Source organism: Balaenoptera ricei, chromosome 12 (genome assembly GCF_028023285.1).
Source record: "Balaenoptera ricei isolate mBalRic1 chromosome 12, mBalRic1.hap2, whole genome shotgun sequence".
Taxonomy (NCBI): domain Eukaryota; kingdom Metazoa; phylum Chordata; class Mammalia; order Artiodactyla; family Balaenopteridae; genus Balaenoptera; species Balaenoptera ricei.
The window spans coordinates 39,147,629-39,171,866 of NC_082650.1; the positions used below are offsets into that span (position 1 = coordinate 39,147,629).

At 33.4% G+C, this 24,238-nt stretch overlaps 1 protein-coding gene across 11 annotated transcripts in view; it reads left to right on the plus strand.

Moving 5' to 3' along the window:
* The window catches only part of TRDN (triadin), a 377,672-nt gene that overhangs the window by 267,422 nt on the left and 86,012 nt on the right, over positions 1-24,238 (plus strand). For 10 of the 11 annotated variants that reach the window (XM_059941303.1, XM_059941304.1, XM_059941309.1 and 7 more), the window contains 2 exons: positions 876-923; positions 10,557-10,604. In XM_059941303.1, the coding sequence (XP_059797286.1) occupies positions 876-923; positions 10,557-10,604 (96 nt within the window). The remainder of the gene's footprint in view (positions 1-875; positions 924-10,556; positions 10,605-24,238) is intronic. The other variant, XM_059941308.1, reaches the window with a different exon arrangement.

Sequence of the window (24,238 nt, forward strand, 5' to 3'; positions counted from 1 at the left end):
TGTTCCTAGAGCCTTAGCTGCTGAGTGAGTGCGTATGAGTAACAGGGATTATATACACGTACTAGTAAGAATAAAACGAAAAACACAAATACAGATGTCCAAGGGCAACAGCCTTGAATAATCAAAAGCTATTAAAATGAGTAAATAAACTTTGTAAAAATTCACCAGCTCATTGTCATTTTCTAATTTTCGTATGGATCAAAGAAACTTCCACTTTAATTAGCCTTGATTTGAGGTCTAACATTTTGCACTAGGACCAGCATTTCAGATTATGTTTTTGGAAGAGCTCTCCTATCTTCCTATCTTCCACACTAGATATTCAGAGAAACTCCAAGAAGCCATTTTGGCCTTTTAAATTTTTTTTCTTTTTCTCTCTCTTCAAAGCAATATTCAGGTGGAATTTTCTGTAACATTATGGCTAATATTTTATAATATAAAGCAAATTGATTGAGGTCAATTATGGCTTGTCATCCCCATAGTTAAAGGCTAAACAAAGAAGGCCTTTCAAGTGCTCTTCCCCACAATTTATGCATCATTTAAGATTTGACTATAAACTAATAAATTAGTATTCCAGTGTAATTCTGTGGAATAAGCCGCCTTTTTTATGGTCACTACTTATATAAGCATAAAATTTAGTACCACCAGAATTGTATCTTGAAAGAGAATTTCTGTATTGTTATTTAAGGAAGTTCATTAGTTACAAAAAAATTCAAGCTCATTCTAGTGTGGTTTTCTCTGCTGCTTGCTTTGCTCTCAGGTGCCACATACGTTTTATCCTTTGGGCAGTTTTAGTCTTGTCTGACTTAGAATACTATAAGATATTGACCTCGTATGTCTGATATCCGTTTCTCGTTCTTCAATCTCTGAATTTACAGAAACTGAACGAGCCAAAGAAGAGGTTGGTGCTGCCTCAACTAAAAAAGGTAAGTGCAGCTTAAAGAAAAAGATGTCCTGACTATAACTTCTTTAGGATAAGGTTTCTAACTCAATGTATTGTTTAGTGCTTATAGAAGAGCTCTATTTATTGATTTTACTATTTCACTGATACGGAAACCCACTTTGCACAAGATTTGTAGTACCTATGTTAACAAGGCTTTGTCTTCAGTGCTCTAATGCCAATAGTTTTATTCCTTTAGGGTTATAAACTAAAGCTAGTAATTATAGTCCAATTGTAAGTTAGTTTTTGAAAAATTGAAGAAATGCTGCTGTGTAAGCTCAATAGGATCCCAGTCATCTGGAGAGCATTCAAATTCAATATACTGATCTATAACGTTAGTGTTTGAGCAAACAAAACTTTGACTAGTAGAACTTACATGAACAGTGTTCGCTTTGTGCAAGAATAGTATCAAATTTAAGTTTGAATTTAAGTTTTCAAAGCTATTCCTCCTGTCATGTCTAATCAGAAGCAACTATTATGTGAATATTGACTCCTCTCAGTAGACACTCTAAAGAATATCTTTAAGAACACTAATACATGTTAAAAATATTCAATATGATGAAAAATTTACATATTCTCTATTCAAAACAAACTGGAACAATTTTGAAATTTGTGATTCTGTTTTACAAATAGAAATGAAATCAGTAATGTATTCAATATCTTTGGAAGAATCTCAAGACACAGTTTAACAACCCTATCCTCAACATACACTCACACACACACACACACACACACACACACATACAACAGGAGTACCCTTTCACATACACGCCACTAAAATGGCATAACATTTTTCTCCTTAAAAAATCTCTTATTGCATATGCTCTATAAGAGAATATATATCAGGACTATAGGGAGTTATAAAATATATATGCTACATATCCACATTCTCAATCCCAAGCAACATATATATGGATATAAATGAATACATGGATATAAATTTATATATTAGTTAATAAATTAAAATATAAATTAATATACATTAGTTATATAAATTAATGTATAAATTAGTACACACATATGTATGTCTAATGAAAGACAAAAAATTAAATGATACTTAAAGGAAAATATAAACTGTACTGTAAGATAATACTTATTTAGAAGCAATTGAATTATTGAGATTAATTGGTTCCCTTTTTCAAATACAGCTCTATTTATTATTCTGAATTTATAGTAGATAGGAATAAAATCTGTGTCCTAGATAGTTCTTTTCTTAGTAATGTAATATTTGTGATGTCATTTTTGAGGTAAGTGATCATGATACATGTTTCATTGACATCTTTTACTAGGTATCAGTTTTTCCATAAGTGGCAGAGCCATGAATTTATTGGAAGTCCATATTAATATATCTCATTCTTTTATGGTGTCTTATTTTGAAATCAATTTGGCTTGTCAACATTAAATGGAATGTGTGGGTAAAACCTGGGTGCTTCAGGATGGATAATGCCATGGTATCAATGACAAGGCTACAAGTCTAAATACAGATTCAGAGGAAGTCATAATCTAGGCATGGATACAGGGTATATGGATCTAGTAAGTGAATATAAGGTCAGGACATCTATATGTGTTGAAAGCAAGAACAAAAGTGAGACAAAATTGTGTTTAGAATCTTCAGCCATAGGTGAGACCAGTGGATGTCCAAATAGCAGTATATGGGTTTCATCTGGAATTAGATTTCAGATACTGAGCCTCAGGGAATCCTTGATCGTGAAGATGGTCTGGAGACAGATTTAAAAAGAAAAGATTCAATAACCAGTAACTGACCCATGCACAGACTCTGAACCACTTGGAGCCTAGATGTTAGGGCAGAAATACAAGCACACATAATTTGGAGTTTAATCAAGTCAAATTGGAGTGAGCAGAGATACTGAATTGATATTGAACCATCAGTTAGTGAATTCACTGGAATATTCAACCAAGAATGGTCTCTGAGTTTAGAGTAAGGCCAGACATATTGGTTGGGATTAAGTAGACCTGGTTGCTAGGCTTGGAGTGAAATGTAAGGAGAGAAATAACCTTTTATGAAATTAAACTATTGGCATTAATTACTTTGACTCTAGTTAGTCTTAGATCTCATACCTCAATCATTAATTTAAATATGACTCTGCATATTAGGTTTCCTCTCAACTGTAGAATGAACAGAAACAAGTGTTCCTTCCAAAGCCATCATAAATATTTTGAAACTCAGGTAGAGCTTTACCAATTTGACAAGTTACATATAAAAGTCAAAGGAGACGCTTCTCATTTGTCAAGTAGTTTTCATTTCTCTTCCTCCTCACTGACAATCACACATGAAAATATATATTACTTCATCATACATTTAGTAACCAGTCCCTAATCTCCACAAAACTCAGTATATGTTACAAGATGTCCACCTTTTAGTCCCTTTTAAATAAGTAGAATAAGAAAGTGATTTGGGTTTTCTTTATTTATTTTTAAGATACTGCAAATTGTTATTCTACATTGAGGCTTGAATTAGGAACCATGTGTGCAATGTTAAGTGGAAATTACTGATTTTCTGATTGTTTTAAAATTTTCAAAGTTAAATAATTTAATATTTTAAATTAATTACAGTGTGCCAATTTATATGTAGTATAATTATTTGATCATAAGCCTGCTTTTAAGTCATATTTTCTTTGGAGATATATAGTATTTAACCATCAATATGATAATCCTCTTACTGTTTTATATTTGATTTGCAGCTTTCAAATCATTTTCACTTTCATTCAACATATATTTATGGATCACATACTATGTGAAAGCTTAAGGAAATATTCAGATGTTAATACTATTCTTGAGCAGTTAAAGACAGGGAAAAATATGAATCCTTATTGAGTCCCTGAGTTGTTTGGACCTCATTTTTTGCTATCAGCTAAAGGTTTTCCATATAATCATAGTTCATGTTTGAAAGCCAACAGGGTAAAGAGATAAATACAGATAAAGAGCCGTAGGAGTTTAAAAATTATTCTTACCTGAGGAAAAGCAAAACATTTATTATACGAGGTGACTTTAGAGTCAAGCCTTAAATAACAGATAGAATTTTGTTATGTAATAATTAGTTGGAAGGGTATCTTGGGCATAGGTAACGGAGGAAGGCAAAGTGGTGGGAAATTGCAGGATGTGTATGAGGAATAACAAGAGTCTCAAAAACACAGTATGAATTAGTACAACCTGTGATAATAATGCAGTAAAGGGGCCTGATTTTAAAATTTGACTCTACTGCATGGGCAATAGGGAGTCAATGAAAAATTGTAAGTATAGGATATAACACTCAGGTATTTGCTTTAGGAAAGGGCAGGATAGTTAGGAAGCTTTGGCAATAATGTAGGCAACGTGCATTAGGACCTGATATTAGTTATGAGATTGGAAAGAAGGGATATTTTATAAGCACTATTATAAAGTAGATTCAGTGGAATTGACAATCGACCAGGTTTGGAAGGGAAAAAGTCAGAAATTATTTAATGACAATAATAAGTTTTCAGACTGGGTGCTAGAAGAATATTGTTGGTATTTACCATAAAAATGAAGAAGAAAGATAAAAATAGTTTGGTGAGAGAAGACAAGATTAATTTTAGACATATTTAAATTATAGTGCTGTGGCACATGCAAGTAGCAAGTAGGTAGCTCTAAATGTCAAACTAGAGCTCCAGAGAGTGACAAGACTGGAGATATATCTGTGGGTGTCCTCTGCGTGGGTTAATGGTGGAAACAGTAAGAATCCACGAGCTTTTTCATGAAGAGATGTTCTCGAGAGAGGACAGGTCTGGGATGGAATGCTAGAGAACATTTGCAGGAAGAAAAGCAAGGAGAGTCAAAGAGAAAAAGCAGAAAATAGTGACTAGAAAGATCAGAGGTTAAAAAAATGTAATTGTTATAATTTCATAGTAACCAAGGAAAATAAACCCTTTCAATGACAAGGTGGTTGTCACCAAGTCATTGGATTTGTCAATTAGATAATTATTAATGATTTTCAAAAGAGAATTTTCTGGGGAGTGGCACAACTAAAAGCTAAATGATGACAAATTGATTGAGGGATGACGAAGTGAAAGATACAGGCAATGATGCTGAAGAATATTGGTTAGGAATAAAACGATAAATAGGATAGTAGCTTGAGGTTCTTGTTTAGTCTATATCCATTTCTATTTTAATCTCCGAGGTAAAGTGTTTATCCTCCTCTTCAAGACCAGTCTCTCCATTTGGGTCCTTCTTGATCAGTCATCCATGCTATCTTGTGGCATTATGTTCTTTCGCCTTATTGACTTTATTCCTCATTTTGGAAATATTATTCTCAGTTTAAAATTACTTTTTTCTAGATTCCCATATCTCTCTCTACTATTTTCTCTCCTCTATATCTTAGCCAGTCTTCTGGATGTTGGAGTGTTAACACTGCTTCTTATCTCCCACAAAGACGAAGCTTCTGTTTCTACTGTGCTTCTGATAATAGGGCTAATGCTGAAGACATTATCATTCCAGTCCTCACATTATTAGACGTCTCAGTGGCATTTACCACTTTGTCTTTTCTCTAAGCTTCTCTACTGTTGGGTGAGCATGACAACAGTCTCCTAGTTCTCACCATATTCTCTGAGCTTTATTTCTGACTTCTTTGTGTGTTTTTTCTTTGCTTCCCCTTAATTATTGGTGTTCCCCAGATTCCATCGTTAATCCTCTGAACTTCTCATTCTATACCCTCTCTTCGTGAGATATGTACACTCTCAAGGTTGAAACTCTGCCTTTTATCCTGAAGATCTCCAATTCTATGTCTTCATTTCAGGACTTCTCTGGCAAAGAGCTTTTCCCTGAAAATTTCAGGCTTGTATATTCAAACGTCAAATAAACACCTTTAAATTCAATGTGTCTTAACTTATACTCTTCATTTCCTTTTCCCAGCTTGCTTTTAATTATCATTGGTGAAACCACAATCCATCCTCCACTTCCCTAGAAATCTGAGGGTGATTAATTTTCGCTTTCTAGCCTTCAGGTGATTATTCAAAGAATCTTCAAGTTCTGCTGATTTTGTTTCCTAAATATTTCTTGAGTTTACTTCCTCCTATTCATAACTATGACTTCTATGTTAATTCAAACCTTCATTATCTTTTTCTTGAACCACTGTAATGATCTAAACACTGTCCTCACATCTTTATTTTTATTTCACTACTATTCATCCTAGCAGAACTCCCTCAACATAAATTATCAAAGTCATAAAACTGAATAAACCACACTTAATTTAAAACTCTGTTTTTTTCCCAGTTTTTTATAAAATAAAGTCCAAACTTGTTAAAATGATGTAAGAGTCCTCCAAGATCTGACTCCTATATCCTTTTCCAGCTTCATCTTCAGATATTTTGTATGCTACAATAATACCATATTGTTTATAATTCCAAATTTACTAGAAGTAAGATTCAGGGAAAATGATAGCCGGAAAGGATGGCCTTGTGAATAGATTGAGTTGTTAGCATTGTCTGAGAAGTGATGAGAAGCCTCTCTTTCCTGTCTCTCCACCTGAATATGTATCCAAGATTTAAGACTTTGTCTTCCACAATCAGTGATTTATTCCATTGTTTCAGTCATTGACATCTCCAGGCAATAACCCTTGGGCAGGTAACATTACATTCTTACATCCTTGGAAATAAGAGTTTGTCATGCTAATCCTATAGATGTATATGCCAGAAGTAATGTATGTGTCATATGGGTGATATTCCAAACTGCACAATATTTCCTTACCACTCTCCACTCTTTACCAGAATTCTAACATACCCCAATTCCATGGAAGCCTCACTACCCAGGCAAGCCCCTATAACTAATGGGCATATGTTGAGTGGTGTTAAGGGGAAAGAAAGAATTGAGTCCTCGAGGAAAACATAGTGAAATAAGAGCCTAGAATGAAGCAAGCGATGTCAGCATCACAGCAGATAAGATGCTTCCTTTTCTCTCCCCTTCAATCTACAACCTGTGAAACATTAACAACTCAACAGAAAGCCTCTGCCCAGCCCATCAGAATGCCAGAGAATTCCACATATCTGCACATCTAAAGGTGGATGGACGGGAACACAAGGAGGTAGAACTGGGGAAACAGTGGAGGCAGTCCCTGCAGTCGTGGTCCCCTGGCTGTGGCAGCGAAGCCTGCAGCCCCAGAGAACCCAAAAGCAGCAAGGGAAGCAATACATAGGACTCTAGCCTGCTGAATGTAGTGGTGCCCATGGCCACAGATAACCGCGACCCAGTTCCTCCAGCCACAGAGCCATCCACGACTCCAGCCCCCTGTTCCCTGCCTGCAGTGTTGAAGCCCACAAATCTGACAATACCTGATATAGAGGCACTTGCAACTCCAACTGCACCCCACCCACCCCTTGGAGCCTGCAAATCAGGAGAGCCCAGATGTGGCAGAAGCACCCACCATCCTGATGCCCCAGGTGGTGGTGCCAGCAATACCAACAGCAGTACTGTACCAATTACCCCAGAGGCACAAGCAGCAGTAACAAGGGCACTGGGTGACACCTCTGATAGAGGTGGTGGAGGGCAGAAAATACTGACTCTCAAATAAAACCAGAGGCAGCACAGGTGAGAGAAACCAAAAACTTGTTCTATAGTGCCACCTACTGGAAAACAAAAGAAAGCCTTCTAATTTCTAACCTGTTGAATCCTTAGAATTAAAAAAAAAAAAAAAAAAAAAAAGCTTTACCTAAACAAGAATGATATTCGCTACTTCAAACGCACTGGCAGAGGAACAACACATCAAGCACCATGAAGAACCACAGTAACACAGTATCAAAAAAAGAAAATGATAATTCTCCAGAAACCAAACTTAAAGTCACAGAATATTGCAATCTAACTGATTGAAGAAACTGAATGAACTACAAGAAAGCTCAGAAAGGCAGTTCATTGAGCTTAGGAATAGAATTAATGAACAGAAGGAATACTTTAAGTAATTGAAACTCTAAAAAAGAGCCAAACAGAAATTCTGGAGCTGAAGAATTGAATAAATGAGATGAAGAATGCATTAGAAAGCATTGGGAAAAGAGAATATGATATGGAAGAGAGAATTAGCAAACTCAAAGATAGAAAGCCAGAGAAGATACAAAACATCATAGAAAACCATCAAACCAAAATGGCAGACAGAAACACAAGGAAAAGAGGGCACCCAGAAAACAAAAGATAAAATGGCAGAACTAAGTCCTCCTCTGTAAATAATTATCCTAAATGTCAATGGATTGAATTCACCAGTCAAAAGACACAGAGTGGATGGATGGATTAAAAAACAAGACCTAGCTATATCCTACCTCTGGGAGACTCACCTCAGCTCTAAATATAAACATAGGCTAAAGTAAAGGGATGGAAGATGATACTCCAAGCAAATGACAGTCAAAAAAAGTGAGTATATTCTGTGCTCATGGATTGGAAGAATGAACATTGCTAAAATGTCCATATTATCTAAGTCAATTTACAGATTCAATGCAATTCCAATCAAAATCCCAAGGATGTTTTTCACAGAGATAGAACAAAAAATTCTAAAATGTATATGGAACTACAAAAGATTCTGAATGGTTGAAGCAATCCTAAGAAAAAAGAATAAAGCTGAAGGTATCACATTCACTGGTTTCAAACTATATTACAGTTATAGTAATTAAAACAGCATGGTATGGGCAGAAAAACAGATACATAGATCAGTGCAATGTAATTGAGAGCCGAGAAATAAACCCACACATATGTGGAAAATTTTACAAAAAAGGAGCAAAGAAACCTGGAGAGCCACATGCAAAAAGATGAAACTAGAACAGTACCTCATACCTTCCACAAAAAAATGAACCCAAAGTGGATTAAAGCCTTGAATGTAAGACCAGAAACAACCATAAAACTCTTAGAAGAAAATATAGGCAGTATGCTCTTTGACATTAGTCATAGCGATATCTTTCAGGATGTGTCTCCTCAGGCAAGGGAAACAAAAGAAAAAACAAATAAATGGGACTCATCAAACTAGAAAGCTCCTGAACAGCAAAGGAAACCATCAAAAAAATGAAAATGCAACCTGCCCTACCACCGAGTGTGAGAAGATATTTGCAGATCATATATCCAGTTAGGGGTCAATATAAAAAAATATAAAGAACTCATACACCTCAACAACAAAAAACCAGAAAACCCAATTAATAAATGGGCAGAGGAGCTGAATAGAAATTTTCCAAAGAAGGCATATAGAAGGCCAACAGGTACTTGAAACGGTGTTCAACATCACTAATTATTAGGGAAATTAAAATTAAAACCAATAGCAAATATTATACTCAATGGAGAAAAATGGAAAGATTTCTCCCTGAGAATTGGAACAAGACAAGGATGTCTGCTATCAGCACTTCTATTATGCATTGTACTGGATATTCTAACCAGTGCAATAAGGTGAGAAATAGAATTAATCAGTACAAGAATAAAAAAGTAAAAAATAAAACTATTCACAGGTGAAATTATCTGCTTGAAAAATTCAAAAGAATATACAGATGAACTATTACAACTGAGTGAATTTAGCAAGTTTTATATAAAAAAGTCATGTTTTCCCTTGCTCTGTCTCTAGTTCATGTCATTAACTTTTTGAAAAGATCATGATCATTTACTCTGTAGACACTTGATTTATGTAATTGTTTCTTCAGAATATTATTTAATATGTTCTCTATATCGTATATTTGATTAACCTGAAAGCTTAACCTTTGGCTTAACTTGATTCCAGTTGGCTGCTTTGGCAAGAATACTTCAGAGGTGATACAGTTGTACATCACACTGCATGTCATGAGGAAGCACAGAATGTCTGGATGTCCTATTGTGAATGAGTGGCTCTAAGTTTCCTCAGTGGGTTAAGTTGGTGACAATCACATTTCTTCATTTCCAAGTTGCAGTTTTCCCCATGCAACTCTTGGGGGTGATGCCTGGGTATGACGGCAATATCCAGTTCCCTATTCATCCTTCATCTAATAGTTGCTAATGTCCTCTGAAGATCCTTACTTGAATCAGTTATTTCAGTACACTGATTTTGTATGAATCATTTCTATTTCTTGGATGTATAGCAAGGTAAGCAGAAAATACTCCACTGAGAGTAGTAAAATCTCAGTAGTTCATGGGAAACAGCACCTAAGTGATAATTCTTATTTCTTTTTTGGTTACTTGTGATTTGGAATGACTTCATTTAATATTTAAGCAAATCTCAAGCATGACTCACTGTCCTTTGAGTTGATTAAGCAACATTAAGCTTGAATTTAAAGGAGTATCTAGTTGACATTTTCAAGACGCTAAGTGGCTCCAGCAATTACCTGGAATGTAAGTCGATTAATCATAATCCTGTCAAGCGGAATTCTTCATAGAGCTTGTTTATCAAAGCAGAGTGTAAAAGAACAAGATAGAAAACTGTGTGCAAAGACTAGTAAGAAGAGGGCAAGGGATTATTTTTTTCTCTAATTCTTTAAGAGTAGATTTATAATAGTAGGTTTCAGTTGGATTTTAGAGAAGTGAGAAATATTGAAAAAGCTTTAAAATAGGTTGTTCAGAAGAAAATTTTGGCATTGAATGAGTTACAAAATGCCTTTTTGAGCAGAGGCAGCATTTACATCTGGAATTTTATTTAAACCTTATCTCTGCTTTGCAGCTGTACCTGGAAAGAAGGAAGAGAAAACAACCAAGACAGTGGAGCAAGGTAAAAAAAAATGAAGGAGGTTGACATTATCTTCTTTAGAAAGACAACAACACGAGGAGGAAAGCACTGGATTCAGACAGGCGGACGACAATAACCTTTAAATCGATTGCTCTCTTTCACTGTCCTTGCATGTTTTTCTGTGCCAGGGAGAATGTGAGGTGGCAATCTGGGTTTTTGTTCTTTTGTATAACTAAACTTTGAGTGTAAGTTCAGAACGGGAAAGCTCCACAGACTGCTTAATTACAAGAGAAATGCTGAAGATTGTTGGGAATAAGGAAATCTTCCAGGGCAATTGGTAGACATTTTTTTCTGTTTGATTTGTGGTTTTAACACCACCTGACTGATCATAGTTTAAAGAATAGAGGTGACACAATTGTGTTTATGCAAAAACAATTTCTACTGCTTGAAAAGTAATATGTTAAAACAAAGCAAAAAACCAGCAATACAGGTAAATTACTTGTGTTTATATTACGACTTCAACAGTTGATTCTCCCAAGAGGTCTAAAATTTCAGTGTTATAAACCATAATGCCATAAATAATGCATTTTCTTTTTTTAATGCAGCTATATAATAAATATATCATTCTAGAATATGCTTGAGAAAAATGCTACAGCAGAGTAGAGTAAAAGCATTTGAAGTGATGTTGGGCCTTCTGTGAGAGCTCACAGTGTTAATAATTTTAATTTTTGTTCCCCCTACTCTTTGGCTTTTAATATATTATAATGTTATAATATGTATTATTTATTATAATAAATAGATGAAATCAGAACTAGCAATAATTTTGTCAAGAATGAAATCAAAATCATTTCTCCTCTTAAATTTGAGACAAATTCCTAATATCAGAAATTAGGTATTTTTACATAAATATATCAAGAAAATCCTTCAAACCCTCACATTTCAGATAAGTAAACTAAGGTTAAAAAATTCATCAAGGATTTATTTCCTTTGGTTTTTCAAAAGAAAAATCACATTAAATCACATTGAATAAGGTTTCAAATTCATTTGGCTTCTGTGGACTACCTGGACTTTTAGAATTCAATAAAATGTTTCTGTCAACTTCTTTTTGAGGTGGATACTTTAGTCTCTGAAATATAAAGTAGAGCTCTAGGAGCACGGATCCAAATTTCAACTTGTTGACTTAGACAAGGTTCTGAGCCTAAATCTCTTCTCTAAAAAATAGAGTTAATTATACCTGACCTGCCTGTCTGACAAGATGTGGAGTTCAAACAAGAAAACGTATGTGAAAGGATATGAAAAAATATAAACTCCTAGTTAAGTATATAGTATTTACTTAAGCATTTTTCCTTATAAAATCAGCTTCAATATAAATGAGAATCAAAACGCTTTGCTTTCACTAAGCTTCATAGTTTTTCTCCCCTCTAGTATAAAGGCGTTGGTTACTCATCTTACAGCATTTGCAGATTGTTTTTATAGCCACAGCAAATTAAGAGAAGACTGACTAGAATATAAAATGTCCACATTAATAATAGTACCTAACATATAACTGATTAAGCACAGATTGTTTATGTCTTCTTACCTTCATGTTGGTCTCAGTTTCATTAATTCTATAATGTTGCCTCAAATAGTTTGGAGACTGGAAATGGCTCTTAGGGATGTGAATTTACTCCTTCAGATGATTTTATAATTCATTCTTTTATTAAAAATACTTTCTATTTTATAAACACTTAGGCTCTTGGCCTATGTAAAAACAATAAGAGATTCTTTCAATGACTTTTTATATTGACTTAGTAAATCATTTCAGTTTTAAATATTGTAAAGCAATGACCTCATTTTTTTAACTATACAAATCATAAGAAATAAGGTATTTGGATAGCTTGCATACTTTTGTGATGGTATATCTATGACTAATAATTTATATGAAAATATATATATTGTGATTTTAATAAATCAAGGAATTTATGTGAGAATAAATCAATTACATTCTACAGATTTCATCATAATATTCTAATATTTATACATAAGATGATGCTTTGACTATTGTGTACTTCTCTTCCTTATATAGTTTTTAGTTATTTTCAGAAGTATAAATAATCTAAAACTAGTTCATAATTCTTTGAAGTACAGTTAAATAGTTTATAAAGAGTTATTTTCATTTAAGTTTGAACTTATTGACTTGTACTAGGGAAAAACTATGATACTCATAATTCTTCATAGATTTCAAATACACTGTGTGATCTATGTAAAACTGTGTACACTGAACCTCTGAACTTAGTCTGCACTATAATTGTACTTGGGAAACATCGATTAAGCTAAACTTTACATTATGGAAAATTCATATAGTGAAAGGTGAAATAAATTTTATGTTTATGTAATTTAGTGAACTAGACCTCATAACGTTTAAGAATTAGAAATTTAGTTAATCTAACCTCTTCAAAAGTCCAAAAAAGTATCTCTATTTTATCTTTAATTCATGATGGATCATGTAGTTTTTAGTTATTCTTCTCATAAAGATCTTAAATTGGCTAGACCAGAATTTTGAGTATTAAGAAACTCGTTATAAATTTTCCCACACTAAAGCCACACACGCACATATACACACCCACACACACCACAGACACCATTAACGATTTCTCTTGTTTAGAAAGCAATTACCTAGAAGCATCAGGAGACACAAATATTTTCCACAATGCATGTTGCTCTCCTTATAGTGAGAGCCAAGGAATGCCAAAGATAAAACACCACAATATGTGCTACTGTATGAAGATTTGTCTTTATGTATTTGTATATTATATCTAGAAAGAGTACAGCACATTTCATTAAGCTTGGTTTATTTATTGTTTGATATTTAATTTCTCATTTTTAGTGTACTTTTTCCTCAGTATTACTTTTCAAAATTGACCTGTCCCCCTAAATCCAATTTCCCTCTCTCTTTTTCAATCTTGTTTTCTCTCAGAAGAAAAGTTTTCGTAGTATTTGCTTCTTACTAGCCAGAGGATCAAAGCAGTCACTCTAGGGAAGCATCCAGTGACTTCTTACTTACTGTGGCAGGGAAGGAGACCAGTCAAGGCAACTAACTTTAATGATCTGAGGTGTAGATTGGAGTCCCAGCATCTCCTTGTTTCTAATTTTCTTCCTTCAAAGTGATTTCAATCCAACAATGAGAAGGTGAAGAAAATAGTAATAAATCAAATCATTTGCATATCATCTTTCTTTTTCTTTCATTCACACCTGTGCATGATATTACTTAAAGCTTTCTTTAAGAGTTTGTTCTAATGGCCTGTAACAGTGCTGGCATGTAGGAAGTGTTCAATAAATACTTGTGGGTTGAATGAAAACATAGAGGAATTGTTGAAGAAAAGAATACTAGGTGATCCAGATATCAATGATCTGTGCCTCTAAATCCTGTACAATTAAGATATTTTAGTAAATGAAATGTGATTTCTGATAGCAAAGATTGCCAAATATTTCAGAAACCAGGATAAGTGATTAAATCATCTAACTACCCTCATTTTAAAGTAAAAAAAGTAGAGCAAATTAATAATTAAATATGCATTATTCATTAATTATATCATTATTATGATCTTTGTAGATGGTACTCTTACATAACAAAACAGCATGTGGTAAACTATCATATGGATAAAGATATTGAATAAATTAAATTTAGCAATTGCACCTTCTATATTGTAAATTAAAAAAAAACTTAAAACGAGAGAGAAAATTTAATAATTGCCCAATTAGGCCAATGTATGTCTAAATATAGAAACGTAAGGCCTTATCCTCACTTTTCTTGGTTTTACCTTATAGAACAGAATTAGATGATCTTCTATTCCTTTGAATCATAAAAAAATTTATGTTCAACAAAGTTTTTAAGTAGTATGTCCCTCATATCAGAATAAAAAGGCTCTTCCTTCTATAGGAGAAGGCTGGTCTAGAAAGACTTTTATTTCTAGGATTCTAAGACTCAAATGTTAAGGGAAAACACACTTTATAAACCTGGATATTTTAGTATCCCAAAATTAAACTGAAAATTTCATTACAGAAACATTAGTTATAGTTTTCCATCCTCTTAACAATTAAAAATCACTTCAAAATCCACTTAAGTACAAACATGACAAAAATATTCATGAAAAATGATTAAAGAGAATTTGAGTACCTATTAACCACCAAGAATAAATTTGAACACAATTAGTAATCATTTTATTAAGGGTAAAATTGGAGCATATGGATCATAAATGTATCAAATGCAGTTCATTTCCTGTAATAAAACTTATATTTTGCTTTAAATTAAGAAATCTTTTTAAATTCATAAGCGCAGTAATTTGTGTCCACTTGAAGACTTTCTGTTTTTCTTTGCCTTTGTTGCTATTTTGTAAACAATGGTACCCTACATAATTGTATTAGTGTTTTAAATTGTCACAACAACAAGTGAAACCCAACTGATATTACATGCTTTTTGTGTTTGTCATTGTCCTCAGACACTTTTCAGATTCTTCTATTCTTTGTACATGTACTGGTCTATTTAGAATCTGCTATGCGTATTTGTTGTAGATTGATCCCATACTTTCAAGTAAATGTTAATAATATCTAAGAGTAGTGATTTCTCTGAGAGAAACTTATTTATTTAAATAAATGTTTATACTTCATGATGTGTCAACACTATAAAAAAAGAGAAACAATTTTACATTTAAGATCAATGGAGTGAAACTGAAGGTGTAGTTGATACATATTGTATTTAATTATTTGCTTAATATGTGATTATAAAATAACCTATTTGCACATGTGGACTAAGTCATGCTGTTGACCCTCAATAAATGTTAAAGTATGATAACAATAGTATTGATTCCTGTGAATTCCAAACTTTTGACAATAGTTTGTGCTCTGGTTGTTTAATATTTATTGAGCGCCCACAACAGACTAGGCGCTGGGAATGGGTGTGAGGAGTATTGAGTGGGCTTTGGAGAGAAGATGGTCTACATACAGAGCTCATGCAATGCTTGTAAAAATGAGTGTACTCTGCTTGCTTACATATTTTATATATTTTCAAGAGAACTTTTTGCAATTTTCCACTATCTCACTTGCTCACATAACACATTTCACTACTACTTCTTACTTTTATTTCATTTAATACTTTTAGAATGTTCTCATAATCATTTGATCTCATGTATGGAAATTTCTTTCTAGTCCCTTTCTCACCATGTTCTTCCCCATTCCCTTCATCACTTTAATAAATAGACAGGTATAAATCCTACCTATCACAGCTGATTCACAACACACTCAAAAAGTTTGTATTGTTGCATTGATCTCCTACAGGGTACCACCTCCTGCCATGCAACATTTGGTTCATGTGATTCATTTATTGGTAGGAATGTCATTGAATGCTAAAGAGAATTTCAGCCTGGTAAAGGAGCAATGTGTGCCAGTGAGGTTGGCAAGATTTGGAGGCAATGCTAAAAGATGTGCATTCATGCTGTACCTTTTCCCTCAGAAGTTAATGGTTCTTGTATTAATGATCCATTTTCTCTAATAAACTAGTGTGTAACTTGATCACTCTCATTTTATACAGGATATACTATAGGCAAGTACAAGTCACACAGAGAGATAATTGTAATGCCCACATTCCAGTTTCCATCATGCATAATTCTGCTTTTCAGTTATCATGAAACTGAACCACTCCTCTGCCTAATGTGACCTCTGTGCCTATCTTTTTCTTTCCTTTTCTTAGAGACTGTGGCCATTTCATGGAGAAGGACAGTAAAACTATAACATTACCCCAGGAACCTCCCCCTGCACTTCATACTGGGGTCACTACTTTTACCACCAGGTTACATTTTTAACTCTGGAGTCAGAGGAACTGGCTATTAGATGAGCTAAATTAAGTTACCTGACGTTGCCAGAACAGACAATGTACGTAGGGGTAGTGTGTCACTCCTACTCTGTCTATAGTCTACCCCTTCCATGATTCATCAAAGTAATTTCTTAATGGCAATTGTATCCATCTTTTAGGTTCTTAAAAGCAACGAACTTTTTACATCATGCATGTGCTCTTGCTTCATCTATCTTATAATTCTAAAACTTTGTCTTGATGTAATGTCCAACAATCTTTATGTAAACTAATGGAATGCAGTTATAAACCATTTCCTAAAGCCCAGTCAAATCAAATTGTAAATATGAAGAAAAGTTGTCATATGATTTCTGAATTTAATGACAATGCACTTCAGATAAAGTGTATATTTTTGATCATTGTCTACATCTTAATATTAGGTTGATGGTTCTTTAAGAAATCCTTAAATCTGTGAAAGACCATTTTCATCCTCTTTATAATGAAAACTCTTACAAACCTTATTTTTCCTCAGAGAATTTTGATCACCATTACCAGGATTTGGCAAGTAAAAACTATTTTAATTATTCAATATAGATATTTGAAGATTACAATTTTGTTCTCCAGAGAGAAAAATTGACTTTTGTTTGTTCCTTTGACATTCTACGCTAGATTATATAAAAGACTGCAGAAATGCATTGTAGTGTTTACCATGTAACACACCAAGAAAACACCTCCTTGCAAGTTCAAGGACATTAAACTGCTAATTATGTCTCTCTTTTCTATTAATATTTACTTTCACTCCTGCTTTTATTCTGAAACCACATATGGCTTTACTCTCTTTTTTCCCTTAGGGATTTTTAATAGAAAGTATATTATAAGCTGCTCTGTTACAAAGCTAAGTGGCCAGAACAAAGATTGTTTTGGGAGAATTTTTTTATCCCTTTTTTACTGACTTTTTACTTTCATTTATAAATTGATTTTCTACTAAAGGCCTACTTAGGAAAAAAAAAAAGAGTTGGAATACAATATACACTATCTTTAATAATATTGCTTAAAATCAATTGCTATGTCATATCCTGGAACAAATTAATGGAGTTTAAGCTACAGTCTCTAAAAATCAAATTGCAGATATTATCTTAAATCATTAGCCCTACATAAAAATGCATTGTTACTTTCTTCTAATTGTAAATTAAAGTACACATTATAGGTCAAATCATTTCAGAAATAAACATGAAAATATTTTTCATCATTCTACATAAAATTTAATTGCACCTTATTGATTATTACTGCCCCAGTTTTTCATAGAATGATGATGTATTATATGCTAAATAAAAAGCAATTCTTAAAACCTGAAAATTCAATTCAGATACTCCTTTGGAATTATGAAATGGCAGAATATAAGTTAGAAAATTTCTTCATCATTGTGACTTGCAAATTTTGGGTTTTATTTCACTTGATTTTTATAAAAGAAAGAGATACTAGGTCAGATAACTCATAAAAAGCATCTATAGTCTCGTTAAAAGTCTTGGCAATAAAAATCATGGTCAACAATTCTTAGCTTGGAGTTAGCACTTGTATTGCTGGTCCTTGAAAAGAAATAACTGATAAAAACTAATAATGATTAGAAATATTAATCTGCTTGAATAATAGAGTACAGTTAACTCAAAATAAAACTTAAGACTTGGTCTCTTCCATTAATTTATTCTGTGACATTAGGGTATTTACTTTTTTTGTAAATCTTCTTTTGTAAGCCAAGATTATTTTACTAAGGATTCTCTACAGAACTTTCCAGTCCTAATATTGTCTAATTCTCATTTGTAAGAAATGCCTCCCGCACCTGAGACGTTTCCACTTTGACCCAAATGCTGAAGAATAAACTTACTTTTCTGATTGCAAGTACAATCTGTACCAAAATATAAACAGAAATGTCAGATTCAGATTCTAAAATGAAAATATTTCTAGGTATTATATAAATCTACTAAATAGAATTCTAATATTTGAAGTATTTACTTCACTTGAATTTCAATATATACACTTAAATTATACTTAAGTTTCAAAAAGTACATTGCTGGAGCAAAGCATACTATTGAATATCCAATGAAATGACATGAAGGTTCTCTAAATATTAATTTAGCTACAAGGATCACTAATAATGGAACACAGGATGCAGAAATTATGCCCATGACACACATGTATAAAAGAATTTATAAAAAATAAAACAGAAGAAGATATTGTCTCAGGAGACAGGAGAATGTGGATAACACAACTGTGGTTGAATTGTGGTTTCAGTTTTGGAGTATTTCCAAACAAAATAACAATGATTTTCTAAGTATTGTCAGTCAGTTCAGTATATATCATATTCTCTTAAGAGCAAAAGTTTAATTTCACTGATACAATGACTGAAAAAAATGTTTGGACTAAGGATCTTTAAAGATTCCTTATCACTGGAAGGATATAAATTCAAATTCTCTAGCAGGGTACTGCTGGTTTCTTTATCACCATCCCTCGCTGTGACTTTCCAGCCTTGGCTCACATACTTCTCCCGCACTTTGTACATCCAGTGAGGCAGCCACGTGAACTTTCACACTCCATTTTTTCTTATGTTGTTTCTTATGTTGGCGATGTCTTTCCAATTCTTCCTTGATGACAAATTTTATATCCAGTTTCAGGATTGATCACAGATACCAGTACCTCTGTGAGGTCTTTTCTTATTGCATCAGGTAGAGTTTGTCAGTCCTTCTGCTATGAGCTCAGAGCCCTGTGTATGTGTCTCTGTCATTGTACTTAATCTGTCTACGTGGATGCCTTCCAGCATAGACTGAACTCTATGAAACCATCTTTTTTTTTTTTTTCTCAGCTCTGAACCCAAAAGAGACATTGAATAGGTATTTATTGAATGAATCAAGTTTACCTTTTCAAAATACAAAAAAATGTATTCTTCTTCTAACATATTGTTCCCAAGTGAAGAAACTTAAATAGACCTGGGATTCTTGTTCTGCAGGGGGATCACTTTGTCACACTGCTAAGCACTGGAGGAAGGACAGTTTCTAGTTTGTTAAAATGGCATTAGCTTTTGCTTTTACTCTAACCAAAGCCTTTTTGAGAGTCTCAGACCTCAACTTTCTTTTATATGCACATATCCATCACAAAGTTTAAAGTGCTGTTAAAGATTTCTAAAAAATTTCATTGAAGTTTAAAATATTAGCAAATCAAATTAAACAGTGTATATAAAGAATTATATATACCATGACCAAGTAGGATTCATTCTAGGTAAGCAAAACTGGTTTAACATTTGAAAATAAATTGATGTAATTCATTACATCAACCAGATAAACAAGAAACAAAATCATCTCAATAGATACAGAAAATCATTTGACAAAATCCAGTGCGCATGTATGATAAAAACTCTCAGCAAACTAGGAACAGAGAGAAACTTCCTCAACTTGATAAAGAACATCTGCAATAAAACCTACTGCTAACATCATACTTAATGATGAGGCACTAGAAGATTTCCCACTAAGATAAAAAACAAGGCAAGGATGTCCCCTCTCAGCACACTTATTCAACATTGTACTGGAAGTACTAGTTAATGAAATAAGACAAGAAAAGGAAAGAAAAGACATACCAGTTGGGAAGAAAGAAATAAAACTGTCTTGAATGATATGATCATCTATTTAGAAAATTCTAAAGAATCAATAAAAATCTCATAGAACTAATCAGTGATTATAGCAAGGTTGCAGGACACAAGGTTAATCTGCAAAAGTCAATTGTTCTCCTATGTACCCGCAATGAAAAATTGGAATGAACAAAATAAAAAATGCAAGACCATTTACATTAGTGCCAAAAAAAAGAAAGACTTAGATGTAAACCTAAGAATAATTTATTCTATGTTCATGGGTAGGCAGACTCAAAATTGTTAAGATGTCATTTCTTTACAAAGTTATCTATAGATTCAATGCACTCATGATAAAAATTCCAATGGATATTGACAAACATATTGTGAATATCAACAAACTGATCCTAAAGTTTATACAGAAAAATAAAAGGCCCAGAATAGCCAAGACAACATTAAAGGAGAAGAACAAAGTCTGAGGACTGACACTCAAGACTTATAAAGCTACATTAGTCATCACAATGTGATGTTGGTGAAAGAATCAACAAATAGATCAATGGAACAAAATGAAGAGCCCAGAAATAGATCCACAAAAATACAGTCAACTGATCTTTGACAAAGGAGCAAAAGCAATTCAATGGAGAAAGGATAGTCTTCTCAGCACGTGGTACTAGGACACTCACAAGCAAAAAGAAAAAAAAAAGAATCTAGATACGAATCCTACAGCCTTTTCAAAATATTAATTCAAAGTGGATCATAGACCTAAATGTAAAACATAAAACTATACAACTCCTAGAATAAAACATAAGAGAAAATCTAGTTTATCTTTGGTTTGGAGATTACTCTTTAGATACAACACCAAAGACACAACCCTTAAATGAAAAGTTGATATGTTGGGCTCTTTTAAAATTAAAAATTTCTGTCCTGCAAAAGATACTGTCAAGAATATTTAAAGACAAAACACAGAATAAGAGAAAATATTTGTAAAATACATATCTGATAAAATACTGTTATCCAAAATATACAAAGAACTCTTTAAAACTCAACAATAGGAAAATGAACAAATCATTTTAAAAATTGGCAAAAGGTCTGAACAGATACCTCACCAAAGAAGATATACAGATCGGAAATAAGCATATGAAAAAATGCTCAACATCATACATCATTAGGAAATTGCAAATTAAAACAATGAGATACCACTACACGCCTATTAGAATGACTAAAATCCAAAACATTGAAACATCAAATGTTGGGGAGGACGTGGAGCAACAAGAACTCTCATGCTTTGCTGGAGGGAATGCAAAATGGTACAGCCACTTTGGAAGATTTTTTAGTGGTTTCTTATGAAACTAAATGTACTCTTATCATACAATCCTGCAGTCATGCTCTTTGGTATTTACCCAAATGAGTTGAAAACTAATGTACACAAATATTCCAGCTTTAATCATGGTTGCTAAACTTGGAACCAACAAATATTTCTTCAATAGGTGAATGGATAAATAAATTCTGGTATGTCCATACAAAAGAATTTTCTCCAGTGTTAAAAAGGCATGAGCTATCAAGCCATGAAAAGATATTGAGGAACATTAAATTCTATTTCTAAGTGAAAGAAGCCAATCTGAAAAGTTTACATATTATATAACTCCAACTACATGACTCTCTGGAAAAGGAAAAACTATGGAGATAGTAAAAAGTTCAGTGGTAGCCAGGGGTTTGGGGGGAGGGAGGAATGAATAGGTAGTGCACAGGGAATTTTTAGGGCAGTGAAGCTATTTTATATCCTACTATAATGGTATATGTATGTCATTATACATTTGTCAAAATCCACAGAATGAACAAAACTAAGAATGAATCCTAATGTAAACTGTGGATTTTGGTTGATAATGATGTATCAATATTGGTTCATCAACTGTAACAGACATACAACATTAATTAGGGATTTGATGATGGAGAAGGTGGGGTGTATTAGGGGAGGACATATGTGGGAACCCTCTGAACTTTCCATTCAATTTACTATAAACCTTAATCTGCTCTAAAAATTAAAATAGTTCATTAATTTAAAAAAATGGTATGGTAATCTTAAAGAATTAATCCACTAAGTAAATTTCAAAATACTATACTTTGAGATTCCATACTATGAATAACAGAAGCATTTATTTCAAAATCCTATTTATTTTTTATTATATTAATAATTTTTAAGTTAATGTTCTTCTTATATTCAATTAGATTTAAGTTTTCTATATACATCCTCTCATAAAATGTTTCATGTTTGAACACAGACTATAATGATAAATTTCTCAAATCGCACATAAATGTGTTTGTAGAAAAAGATTTCTAATTGAGAAAAGAATTTCAAAAGACAATACAGAATATATACAATATTATGATTGTCATAGAAAATAGAAGAATATGTTACATTTAAAATGAAGAGATGATTAGGGATTTCTACAAAAATTAATTGGAAATTAAGTATATAAATATAGGTGTGTGAGATTATTAAACACTGGAAATTCACCATCCAAAATTTCTTAGGTAAAGAAAGCAAAATGCTATGTGAAGTTAGGTTGAAATATATATCATTTTTGGTTTTTATCCATGAAAATTGTCAAATACCGGCGATTTCATTTTACTTTGATACCTTAACCAGGTTGGGACTGCAAAATTGGGAAATAACTAACCATGAAAGGCAATTATATGATTATTAGGCCTTTGTGTAAAGATTTAATAGTTAAGTGTTCTGATACAATGTGATCAGCACAAATTTGGCAAATTTATTAATTTATTCAACGAATAGTTATTGACTTCCTAGTATGTGCCACATGACATGGTCCCTGCTTCTGGAAAAGAATTTGGAAAACTATGGCAGACTGGCAGTTATGAAGAACATTGCTGTGAGGTGGTGATGCAAATATGCTCACTCTTCACTTCTAGAAGCCATCTGTGGTGCTACCAACTTTATAATCCATTGTGCTCCCAGCACTTACTGTAGTAGTTTAGCTCTAACTTTTATTTTGATGGTCCAGGTTCAAATTTCCCACTGCTATTTAGTAGTCATGACATTAGGCAAGTTATTTACCTCTCTTAGATCCTATTATCATATCTATAAAATCTAGATAATGTCTACCTCCTGGAATGGGTGAGGAGTTAAGAGATCTGTCTCAGTCAGCTCTGGCTGCTATAACAAAATATTATAGACTAGGTGGTTTAAATAACAGAAATGTATTTCTCACATTTCTGGAGGCTAGGATGTCCAAGATCAGGTGCCAGCCAATTTGGTTCCTGGTGAGGGGGCTCTTCCTGGTTTGCAAACAGATGTCTTCTTACTATATCCTGCTATGGTGCAGAGAGGGAGGGAGAGAGAGAGAGATCATCCTTCTCATGTCTCTTCTTATAAGGGCACTAATCCCATTCATGAAGCTCCACCCTCATGACATGATCACCTCCTAAAGGCCCCACCTCCAAATACCATCACGTTGGGTATTAGTTAGTCTTTAACATATGAATTTCAGGGTGAAACAAACATCCCATTCATAGCAAGATTTTATGTAAAAGTGTCTAACCATACGAAACAACACTTCATCATTATATGTGAATACAGGAATGACCACGACCTAGCTTTGCCTGCCCTCAAGGAAATTACAGTCTTGTTAAAAAGATATTTTTCTTGGGGCTTCCCTGGTGGCGCAGTGGTTGAGAGTCTGCCTGCTAATTCAGGGGACACGGGTTCGAGCCCTGGTCTGGGAAGATCCCACATGCCGCGGAGCAACTGGGCCCGTGAGCCACAACTACTGAGTCTGCGCGTCTGGAGCCTGTGCTCCGCAACAAGAGAGGCCGCGATAGTGAGAGGCCCGCGCACCGTGATGAAGAGTGGCCCCCGCTTGCCACAGCTAGAGAAAGCCCTCGCACAGAAACGAAGACCCAACACAGCCAAATAAATAAATAAATAAATAAATAAATAATAATTTAAAAGGTGCTAATAATTAAAAAAAAAAAAAAAAAAGACCAGCGCTCATGATCAGTCACAAGCAATTTCTCTTTAAAAAAAAAGAATTTTTTCTTGAAGAAAATAAGGGAACTTTGACATCTTAAGTTGAACATGATTACATGAGAATAATTCATAGCTAATAAAGTTTTCTTTGAAAAACAAATTCTTTAGGGGTTAGAAAGCAAATTATATGCCTAGGGTGTCCTAGTTTATCTCAGCTCCCAAATATATAAAGGAGTGCTTATTTTATTTTT